Source organism: Pelophylax lessonae (assembly GCF_965119305.1).
Source record: "Pelophylax lessonae genome assembly, chromosome: 10".
NCBI classification, from domain to species: Eukaryota; Metazoa; Chordata; class Amphibia; order Anura; family Ranidae; genus Pelophylax; species Pelophylax lessonae.
The window spans coordinates 91448154-91460461 of NC_138777.1; the positions used below are offsets into that span (position 1 = coordinate 91448154).

At 41.2% G+C, this 12308-nt stretch overlaps 1 protein-coding gene across 1 annotated transcript in view; it reads left to right on the plus strand.

The window, feature by feature from the left end:
* The window catches only part of PPP2R5B (protein phosphatase 2 regulatory subunit B'beta), a 144469-nt gene that overhangs the window by 70278 nt on the left and 61883 nt on the right, over positions 1–12308 (plus strand). The window contains exons 5-6 of the mRNA XM_082270016.1: positions 1274–1375; positions 8991–9083. Of these exons, the coding sequence (XP_082126142.1) occupies positions 1274–1375; positions 8991–9083 (195 nt within the window). The remainder of the gene's footprint in view (positions 1–1273; positions 1376–8990; positions 9084–12308) is intronic.

Consider the following 12308-nt stretch of genomic DNA (forward strand, 5'->3'; position numbering starts at 1 on the left):
GCCCGGTGCTTTGGAGAAAGCAGGGCACAAGCCTCAGGCACTGCTTGTGCTTCTGCATCTAGAATGTGTGATTAGAACTTTAATTTGAGGTGGTGGGTAAAAAAATTCTGTATGCATCTATACACTGAGAATGTAAAATTGCTTCTGAGTTTGTCAAGGGAGTGCTGGAAATGTCTAATTTCTTCTAAATCTGCTTGTATTATGATGACCTTGTTCATATTAAATATGACAGGCTAGATTGGTCTCAGTTTGGCTACCAGCTGGGAAAATTGCCCAACTGACCTTCTATGACCAGACTATGTTTGCCTCTGTAATCTAATGGGACTTTTTAGACAAGAAGGGGAAAAAACACCTTTCTACTGTATGTACTGTTTTCAAGTAGATTTGGCATTGTATTCCACTGAAACTTAATTTGTATATTAATAAATAAAAGTGATACATTTAATTATTCATCAGGGCTGGAGCTGCATTCACATCCTCGTGTAGCAGGAACTCACATTCCCACATGCATTTTGTTTTGAGTATTTTTCGCACATTTCCACACATCGCACATAGGGTAGCCATTCCATTTGAATGGGCTGCCCTATGCGTGACAAATGTACAAAGAAACTCCAGAACTTTTTTGGTCATGGAACGGGGCGTGTTTTTTCACTGTTTTGGTGCATTTGCAGTGCTTTTGCTGTATATCCGAATGGCCAAACGCATGTCTGCTAACTACACTTGGGGTGCAATTAGCATTTTGCACGTTTGCAGCACGTTTTCATGATGTGCTGCAAAACTTATGTTTTTTGTGCACTTTGTTGCGCGCTTCAGAAACGCCAAGTGTGAACGAAGCCTTTGTGATTCAATTCTTCCCTTTGTTTCTGCTGTTTATTAGAATTACAGTATATACCAAGGGAGGTATAGTTGGTAGACTCTCCTTGGGCAAATGCTAGCTGCATGGCTGTCATGCTGATCCATTGGATTCAATATTTCTTGAATCCCTAAACTGGAAAATGTATGTAGATCAGGAGTTTTGAGTTTATGAAACAGTAAACCAGAAGGATTTGACAGTAGAGACAGCCAGAGGTCTAACATTTTCAGAAGCTGGTTGGGAATGGTGGCCTCCATGTTTTTCTCAGTACAGGTTTGCCATAATATTTTAATACAAAATCTGTGTCAGTGGGCAAATAGATGCTGTGATTTTTAACTGTGGCCTGTATGTGTTGTTTTATGTAGTAAAGTTTTTAAAAGTTTGTGCTTAATCCAAGTTTCCTCTTTTTCTTGTCTTAAGATCTCAGTGAATATATTCCGTACACTACCGCCCAGTGATAACCCAGAGTTTGACCCTGAGGAAGATGAGCCAAATTTTGAGCCCTCTTGGCCACATCTGCAGGTATAATATGTTGATGGTGCTAGTCAATGCAATACTCTGAATTTTAATGTACATTTATATGAACACTTACATTTTAATACTTCTAATGCACCTAAGTATTGTGATATATTTATTTTTATAAGAAAATATTCTTATTGTGACTTTAAAGAGTTTGAAAAGCTCATTATTAGCACGTCCATCAGTGGCGAACCGTCCATTAGGGGCGCAGGGGCACCGCCCCCCCACCCATGCGTCCGGCCCTCGAATCTACATGCAGGGCGATTTTTTATTTTTTTTGAAGTACGTGATTAGAGCCAGAGGCTCTAATAGGCGTCAAAAAAGGGTGGGCTTGGGGCGCAGAGCCCACCCAGTTGTATGGCAATAGCGAATAAATATTCGCTATTGTCACACTGATTCTCCTCCCAGCCAATCAGGAAGAGTGTGCGAGACCTCTTTCTCTATTGGCCAAAAGGAGAAGCGATCTTACTGGCCATTGGCCAGGAGGAGGGAGGAGACACACGGCAGGCGGCTCAGCCATTCAGCACTCCCCGACTTGGACAGGAGGAGGCAAGGAGGCAGGCCGGCCGGCTGGCCATACAGGGGGGCCCCCCTGATGCACACAAGTTTTTTACCTTTTTGCATAAAATGTAGAATGCATGAGGGTAAAAGACCTTGAGTCTTTATAACCATTTTAAGTCAATGCATCTTTTTACAAAGGTCTGACTACAGAAGCTACCAATCATAATATAGCACTAAGCAGTTACACCCCTGGGAGTCTATCCAATTAATTCAAGAGCAGGAGGGAGCAATAAAACACTTCAGTTCTAAAGAATGTTGGGCCTGAAAGTAGCTCCATAATGAGTTACTGTGAAGGTACTAGACAGTGCTTTGAGGCTTTTGATGTACAGTTGCAGTATTGTTTCTAAACTTTATTAGATACACCTGTTCAATTGCTTGATAACACAAATTCCTAATAAGCCAATCACATGGCAGCAACTCAATGCATTTAGGCATCTAAACGTGGTGAAGGCAACTTGCTGAAGTCCAAACCAAGCATCAGAATGGGGAAGAAAGGGGATTTAAATGACTTTGAACAAGGCATGGTTGTTGGTGCCAGACGGGCTGGTCTGAGTATTTCAAAAACTGCTGATCTACTGGGATTTTCATGCACAACCATCTCTAGGGTTTACAGAAAATGGTCCGAAAAAGTGAAAATATCCAGTGAGCGGCAGTTGTGTGGAGGAAAAGGCCTTGTTGATGTCAGAGGAGAATGGGTAGACTGGATCAAGATGATAGAAAGGCAAGAGTTACTCAAATAACCACTCATTACAACCAAGGTATGCAGAATATCATCTCTGAATGCACAACACCTCGAACCTTGAAGCAGATGGGTTACAGCCGCAGAAGACCACACCAAGTGTTACTCCTGTCAGCTAAGTACAGGAAACTGAGGCTATAATTTGTACAGACTCACCAAACTTGGACAATAGAAGATTGGAAAAATGTTGCCTGATCTGAGGAGTCTTGATTTCAGCTGCGACATTCAGATGGTAGGGTCAGAATTTGGCATAAACAACATGAAAGCATGGATCCATCCTGCCTTGTATCAACGGTTCAGGCTGGTGGTGTGAAGGTGTGGGGGATGTTTTCTTTGCACACTTTGGGCCCCTTTGAGCATTGTTTAAATGCCACGGCCTACCTGAGTATTGTTGCTGACGATGTCCATCCCTTTATGACTACATACAGTGTACCCATCTTCTGATAGCTACTTCCAGCAGGATAACGCACCATGTCACAAAGCTCAAATCATCTCAAACTGGTTTCTTGAACATGACAATGAGTTCACCATACTCCAATGGCCTCCACAGTCACCAGATCCTAATCCAATAGAGCACCTTTGGGATGTGGTGGAACGGGAGATTCACATCATGGATTTGTAGCCAACAAATCTGCAGCAACTGGGTTATGCTATCATGTCAATATGGACCAAAATCTCTAAGAATGTTTCCAACACCTTGTTGAATCTATGCCACAAAGAATTAGAGCAGTTCTGGCTAAAGGTAAACCAACAGGTACGAGCAAGGTGTACCTAATAAAGTGGCCAGTGAGAGTGTATGTATATATATATATATATATATATATATATATATATATATATATATATATATATATAATGATTAGATCCATATAATGTTGTACAGTACATGTGCAGCATTTCTTTGGTCCTCAGATATCATCATAGAAAATCTAGAAAGGTATTCCAACCTCCATACTATTTTCTCACTTTGGGGTTGACTTGGAGGGGCTGATTTACTATAGGCAAATAGGCTGTGCACTTTGCAAAGTGGTCAGTTGCTCCAGAGCTTAGTAAATAAGGCTTCACTTTGCAAAGAGTACCCAATCACGTGCAGGGAAAATTTTAGAAAAATTGCATTTTTGCTTGCACATGATTGGATGATGAAATCAGCAGAGCTTCTGCTCATTTACTAAGCTCTGGAGCAACTGCACTTGCAGAGTGCAACTGAGCATTGCAAAGTGCACAGTCTTTTTGCCTTTAATAAATCAATCCCACTGACTCATGTTATTTATTTTGTTCTCTAATAGAATTTAAAAAAAAAAGAACACAAACTTCAGATTTCATCATCATTTATATTAGCTGTATTAAATCTATAACGTATCTGAAATTCTAAACCAACTGTATATGAAAACCATTATATGTAGGTCATACTATCTACAAATCTATACATTGATTTTACATCTACACACAGATGTTTTTTGATGCGTTTGTACCATGCAGCAAACCACAGCTCTAGTGCTTCATTCTTTTTACGTGATTTGGTGTTTTGGCCCAACTGAGGATTCTTGGCAGCTGTAATTGCTCCCCCACATTTGCATATGAAATGGATCCGCTTAATAGAACTGCTTCATTTGTTTCTGGGAATGGGAAGCAGGACCAAACAAATCTTTCTAAGTTTACATCTGGGTTAAAGTTACTAGGAGTCTGCCGTTTATGGGAAATAAACTTTGCATGCCAAAACTTTCATTTCAGTTCGGTTCTGCTTTTTTTTTTTTTATAGAGTAAATGTTTATTGGTTTTACTAAGGTACAAACAAAGGTACAAAAACATAGCAAGCTCCTTAAAATCTGAAAAGATATTCTACACAATCAGATTACAAGCACCAGGGCACAAGGATCATGCAATTACGGTTTGTATTAGTCAGAAACCGCATAGTATGATCTCTGAGTGCCAATCATGTAAAATCAAGAATTTTGGTTCTGCTGTTTACCAGAAACTGTAATAGTAGAAAGTTTATGCCAGAATATTCTGTGCTTAGATATAATATAGTGGGTCTCAATACATGTAATCTGCAAGGAACTAGTTGCTGCAGTATACCTCTTTAAGGAACTAAGGCTGCGTTCACATGTGGGCGTAGCGGATCACGGGCAGAATCACCGCGATTCTGCCCGCGATCCGGAAATCATTGCAAATCGCGTGACGCCTGTGCGTTGCCCGTGATTTCCAATGGCCCCCCAAACACTGTGCGATGTTGCCGCGATTTCCGCCTGCCGAATCGCGGTAACATCGCGCAAAAAAAATCGCGGGGCGCATGATGCCCAAAAAAGGTACAAGAGCTTCTTTGGGGCGTCCCGCGATTGTGTTTGTGCGATGTTACCGCGATTCGGCAGGCGGAAATCGCAGCAACATCGCACAGCGTTTGGGGTGCCATTGCAAATCACTGGCAACGCACAGGCGTCCCGCAATTTGCAATGATTTCCGGATCACGGGCAGAATCGCGGTGATTCTGCCCGTGATCCACTACGCCCACATGTGAACGTAGCCTAATATTGAAGTAAGGAATGTTGGAATATTTATTCCTTTATATGTATCTTCTATATCAATGTTCCTTCCTTTAAAGAAGAAATATTGAGGAGAAAATTAAATTTTTGGCCAAATCAAAGGAAACTTTGCTGGAGAAGAGCTATGCAAGATTGTGGAAGAGAGCAAGGTAAGGAATGGAAAGGAAGAAGGAGAATATTGTGGATGGATGAAATCCAGGAAATTATAGGCAGTCATAACATAAGGCAGAACATTAACCTGGCAAAAGACAAGGGCAAGTGGAATGTGTTGGTGGAAGAAAGGTTCTATGTTTGATGTTCACCTAAAACCATTTAAATGCTTTTCAAGTTCTTTAGCAAAAGTGACAAAGAGAGGTGTTGGGACATATCTTGACACTATCGAGGGTGCTTTTTTTTTTTTTAATTAATTTTTATGAAAGTATTTTCAAATAATACAAAACAGATGGCAAAACAGTTCCATACAACATAATCCTGTCATTGTCATAGGAATTACAAAACGTTGGGTTTAAATCCAAACATATTCAACTCAATCACATGCGGAACTGCTTTAGCAAGAATAAAATACATGGATAGGGCAGCAGAGTTAAGGGTAGAGCAATTTGGAAAAACAGAAGGAGAGGGAAGGGAAAGGATAAAGAGAGGAAGAGGAAAAAGAAGAAGAGGAGAGCAATAGGAAATATAAGGAAAGACCATTTTTGACAGGTATCTGAGGGAACAGATAAATACATAGGTACAGTATATGTAGAAAAATGATTACTACGTCTTATACTAACTATCGAGGGTGCTTTTGTTCTCATGGTCCTCTTCTTAAACAAAATGTTGCTACAACTACTCAAGCACCTTTTATGGTTTGTTCCATCCCTTATCATTTTGTTGGGCAGCTTATCTTTTTTTTTTTTGTAAATGTGAAGATAAACAATATTGAAGACTTGATATTAAAAAAAAAAAAAAAGTAAAATAATAAAGTTTTAATTACATATGGTTTTTAGAAGATCATTTTTTTGCAAGTGCTCCTTAAGTGTATTATATCATGCACCTGGAATTATTTAACTACGTATATATTTGCATGATTTGTTGGTGGTCTTGTGCTTGTAGTGTGACTGAAGATGTCAAACAATTTGCAGTCTGATGCTGTGTGTGCTTTTTTTTCTTTGTGATATGATATGCCAAAGCCTAATGAAATTTGGAACACGTGCAGGCGGAGGTTACCATGGTTACTTCTTGCATATGTCCTTAATAATAGCTGTATCACAAGGATGAGTAAAAATCCTTCCTAAGATTTTTTGTTTTTAACAGCATTACTAGTAAAATTAAATGTTTAAACTTCCATTCAATCTTCTCAAAAGAATTAGTATAGTTTAACAGTGCAAAAATAAAACAATCAAAAAGTTGGGGGGAATGCCGTCAGGAGACTTGTCAATGCCACCTGACCCATTCACCTTAATTTATGGAGTTCTCTTTTCTACATTAAGCAGGGTGGACTCTTTGCTGTATTGCAGGCTGGATTACATGGCCTGCATGTTATGAACAGGTCGCAAAATTCAGGCTATGGTATTGAGTAGTACAGTAGTGTATAACAGAGAGCAGGAAGCATATTAAACTGATCCCTTAGATTTCTTCTTTACTGGATTATTGTATTACTTGGAGGGTTTGCATATGTATTCTTGTTATAAGTTGTCTACAGGTGTGGCATAGTTGCCAACATTTGAAAAAAATTTCCAGGGACACTTTGTAGCATAGCTATCAATTACTTACCACACCCACGTCCCTGAAGCTCCGCCCACTCCACAAATAATCCCCGCCTACTTATAATCAGATTATAGGGTCTACTCAATAAAGAAAGAATTACAGGAAATTGAAAGGGGAATTTTAAACTTAAGGTCAAAGTAGCAGAGTTGGAATAATTCTCCTATTCAGCTGCACTACTTCTGCCTAAAGTTTAAAATTCTCATCACAATTCCCTGCAATTCTAAAGTGTCAAATGTGCTCAGGTGTGACCATACAAAAATGTAATATGTAAATATAAATAAAGTGCAAAGTGTAAATAAGTACATTGCTGGGAAAATGTAAATTACCTGGGACAGGCTCCTATTTGCTGGGACTGTCCCAGGAAAAACGGGACAGTTGGCAAGTATGGTGTGGGAACACCAATCATGACTGTAATTGCGGCCATCAACAGATTCCTGTGGCTGGAATCATAGGTGGTTGCGGGAAGCTGCGTCCAGGAAGCCTATGCAAAGTAAGGACAGACTGAAAGGGACCATGGGTGTCCATTGATGTTCATATGTATCCACACATCCAGTGGTTACCTGTGGTTTGGGACACATGGTCAACCCTGGACAAAATCTGTTTGCTTCTAGGGCCTGTCACCAGCCCCTAGCAGCAGGTCACAGTGTAAATGTATTTAAGACAAATGCAGACAACCTACCTATTTTATATATTTTAGGTATTGATATCTGCGAGGTAGCTGTGTCAGTTTTTTTTAATATTGGGTAAACCTGTCATGAGAGACAAAGGGGGTGGTATTCATGGCCTCTTTCTTAAAATCGTAGTTGCCTGAGTGTTATGCTGACCCACTTATTCAATATTTTTTATTCAGAACAAGCATGAGGGTTAGGAAACTTTGAGAACGGTCAGGCTGTGTCTGCATGGTTGTTCTGTGTTAGTGACCGAAAGTGTAGTGAACTAGCATTTTCACAAGTAGAGATCAACATTGAAAGCCTACATGTTTCTTTCATGGCAAATCCATCGATTTAATAGTTTTCCAAAACAGTTACATTCAAGACATGTCAACTGTCAAGCCATAAGTTGCTGCAGTCATAAGTGATCACATGTGCAGCACCATGACAACTGCAAATTTAACAGAGGCTAAGTTGGCAGCTCTATTGGCTGCAAAAAATAGGAGGGCTTAGTTCCACTTTAAAAATCCCTTAAAGGGCAGGTGGGAATTGACAGTAAAGAGTCAAAAGAGTTGACCTTCTGCCCCTAATACTTACCTGAGCGCCATCTCTATCCATCGATGTCCACGAGTCCCTCGGCCGTCCAGTAGTCTCCCTCCTGATTGGCTGAGACACAGCAGCTGAGCCAGTTAGCCAATCAGGGGAGAGAGTGGGTGCGGCCGAACGGCAGCTCCGTCTCTGAATGCACACACGGAGCTGCAGCTTGACTCGGGTGCCCCCACAGCAAGCTGCTTGCTGTGGGGGCACTCGACAGGAGGGAGGGGCCAGGAGCAGCAAAGAGGGACCCGAGAAGGGGAGGATCTGGGCTGCCCTGTGCAAAACCAACTACACAGAGCAGGTAAGTATAACATGTTTGTTATTTAAAAAAAAAAATAAAAAATCACATGACTTTTCAATCACTTTACCAATAAAAAGGGAGAAAAATGACACAGAACACTAAATAAAAATGAACAAAACGACCCTAAATAAGCATCTCCTGGCCAAAAAACACATCCTCTAAATATAAAATTAAAAAAAAAAATGGAAAACAGAAAAAAAATCTACGCAGCTTAGTGAGCAAAATTTGTAAAATGATAATTTTGTCAGTAATCAATTTAGCTGAAATCACAATGTTATGCCTAGTTCTTAGATTGTAAGCTCTAACGAGCAGGGCCCTCTGATTCAACCTGTATTAAAATGTATTGTTACTGTGCTGTCTACCCTCATGTTGTAAAGCGCTGTTGGTTCTATATGTAAATCCTGTATTTTAATAATAATAGTTTATTCCATCCTTATATCTCTTATCCTCAGTCTCTTTTCTGCATGTCTTCTTTCCATAGTTGGTGTATGAATTCTTCCTCCGCTTTCTGGAGAGCCAGGATTTCCAGCCTTCGCTGGCCAAGCGATATGTTGACCAGAAGTTTGTGCTCATGGTGAGAGTATTTTATATATTGTTTATTATAATTATTATATGATATTTATGTATTGTTCATTGTAATTATTATGAGCTAGTGTATTGAATTTCTGTTTCAGTCACTTTATTGGTTTTGTACAGTAATAAACATAAAGTAAATGCAGGCAAACACAGTTTTGTAGCTTTAACATGGCTATTGTATTGGTGCAAAAGGTTCTTTACAGAACTACCATATATATCTCAGTGGTCTTGAGAGATCTGATTTAAGTGATCATAGGGCTGATGGGTGTTTGGAGCCCTGTGTGGATCTGTTAGCAGATGTAGGATAGTACTCTATATTGAGGTTGCTAGTATTTTAATATAGTAGCCATGGATTTTCTATGATTTTTTCAGTTTTTCCTGCCCACAGCACAACATTGCCAACGTTGAGCAAGTCAATAGACAAGTAACAAAGTAGAATGTAAAATAGAGAATAAGGAACTCACAGGGTTTATAGCGGGTGTAAGGGGGAAAGTAGGGAGAGGAAAGGAGTAGTGGAGAAGGTCTGTCACTGGCACAACGTCACCAGGGGCTGACTGGCAGCCTTCGGCCCAGGGATCAAGTACAAACCAGAAGCCCATGGTGCAGTGAATCAGCCCCGCTCCCACTCTCTCTCTTCCCGGCCTCCTCCTGACTAAAAGTCCAGGCTGAAACTTTGCACCAGGTACTCTCTACTCACCAGTTGAATCCAGGTTCCTGACCTGGCCAGCAGGGGGTGGTTGGGAGGAGCTGGGACAGCTCGATCGCGGCTGGCTGGTGGAGGAGAGTCTCCAGTGGTGCATGGAACTGGCCTCTGCTTAGACACAATTTACACCATCCATGCTGGGGGGGAGGCCTGCACTCTGTCCTTGTCTTTATCCCGCACTCAGTAGGTCAGCAGTGGAGACTTTTCACTTCTCTTCACCAGGAATCCTTTAGGCATGTCTGTGGCAGAAGTGGTGCAGCCTTTTTGCAGAGCATCAGAGCAGCCGGGGGGCAATTCCCCCCCCCCCTGCCCCCTGGCCCAGTCCTCCCCTGAACGTCACCCACTGGGTGATCGGTAGTTTATATGTTGGTGTGAGAAGTGGGTTTGCAAGGTATTGTTTAAAATCTCTAGAATGGTTGCATGTTTTCCATGGTGCAGAGGACTAGTGCAAGTTTCTTGTTGACTAAATACCAGGCTATTTTTTGTTTGACATTTGAAACAGTGAGAGTACTGGACCATCAGGCTTTTGCTAAGGTTGCCTTGCAGCTGTGAAGTTAAAGGTTAAAAGATTTGATTAATGTTTTGTATATCCTGGGCAACATAGATTTAAAAAAGCCTTGGATGGATTTTTACGTATGCCCTTGCCAAGCAGAAGACGAACTGGCATACGCTAATTCAGAATCTCCTGATCCTAGGACAGTCCTCACCATAACTGCTTTAGCATACTCAAAGATTCACACCCCTGAAAGTACAAATTTTTATGTCTCAAGAGCACAGTATATTGTTTTTAATCAATTTACCTATGTCTTGCTATTATAAAAGATTTGAAAATGTACAAGGGTGTTGGTTGGTGTAATCCCTTAGAATGTGCTGATGTCTATCCCAAAGAAGGAGTGGGCAAAGAAGCTCTGGATAGGAGTCTCAGTGGATTGGGCTCTGAAGAGGAGAGAATAGGTGGATGCTGGAACAGAAGAACTTGCACAGAGGGGTTTATTTACTAAAGGCAAATAGACTGTGCACTTTGCAAAGTGCAGTTGCGCTCTGCAAGTGCAGTTGCTCCGGAGCTTAGTAAATGAGGTAAAACTTTACTTTGCAAAGAATACTCAGCACTTTTGCATGCATATGATTGGATGATGGAGGTCAGCAGAGCTTCTGCTCATTTACTAAGCTCTGGAGCAACTGCACTTGCAGGGTGCAACTGCCTTTAGTATATCAACCCCCGTGCATGGCATGTATCAGCCATTGTCTAGTCTTTCATGCACTTAAGAGCAGTGTTGCTGTCTTCGAAATGATCATGCCCGGTAACTTTGTGGGCTTTGGAACACTTGTGATGCACACTTTGTCAGAGTGGCAAGTCTAATATGTAAGATTTAGTGCAGAGTGCAGCTCAAACAGACCTGTCTTCCAGTTTCTGATACCTGCAAAGTGATTTATCAGTGTTGTATTCACTGTTGTAGTTAAATTGCAGCATTACCACAACTGTGTCCCTGTCCTTGTTTTAAAGAGAAGCACTGATTACAAGGCCCAGTTGACAAGAGGGATTGCTAACATCTGTACAACAACTGCAGCAGCTCTATTACTATAATGCCATTTATAATAGTCTATCAGCATATATTCATGCAAAAAACAAACTGCCAATGTTGATAGCTTTATTGCAAACCTCAGCCAGGTTAACTCAATTACCAAAAAAGACATGTAAAAAACTGAGTAGCCAAGAAGGTGTTCTCAAGCCAGACTAAATTGGTCGGCGAGAATCAAAATGGACACGTGCCACACAGTCAGGTGGGACCGGGAACCTAGCGCAACCTAGAAAGCATAGACAAAAAGGGTAGGGAATGGAGGGACAGAGAAATCCCCCCAGGAATGGTTGCAATGAGAGGCTCACTGGGATTACGGTGCACACAGAGTAACTTTATTAGTGAAGATGTACATACAAGAATAAAATAGATAATCAATCAGTAAAACAAGTGTGGGGGTTCATCAGGGGAACTAACTGACTCTGTGGACCCCTATGGGTGTCAAGATCGTATAGACAGCAAATAGAACACGTGTAGGTCCCCGCCCATCCAATCCCAAAATAGCACTGTTTAGGACGAGCTTAGTGTGATAAGTCGGGGCAAGCCGACCTGTAAATCACTCTAAAAGCCCGAGCAACTGTGCTTATGGCCAAAAGGAAGACTCATAAGGAGCCCTATGGAGGAGGCGCCTGGGTATGCCCAAGAAAAGTGAGAAGTATTTTAAAGAGGTCATTTAAAGAGTGACTAAATGACATCAAGTGTAATAAATACAACACAGACAGAGGGCAAAGTGCGGCAACTTAGTCTCATAACATGACATACAACAAGGGCAAAATTCCTATAATATGAGTTTCATTGTATAGCCAGAAACCTCCAAGGAAAGCCGGGCCCCCATGGGGCAGTTCATGGCTGCCGGTGCCGGAGGGATCGTGGCTGAACAGCCAAAATGCTTAAACAGCAAATGGTGGTATATGGTGTAGTGTGTTGGAGGGATCCTGGCTTA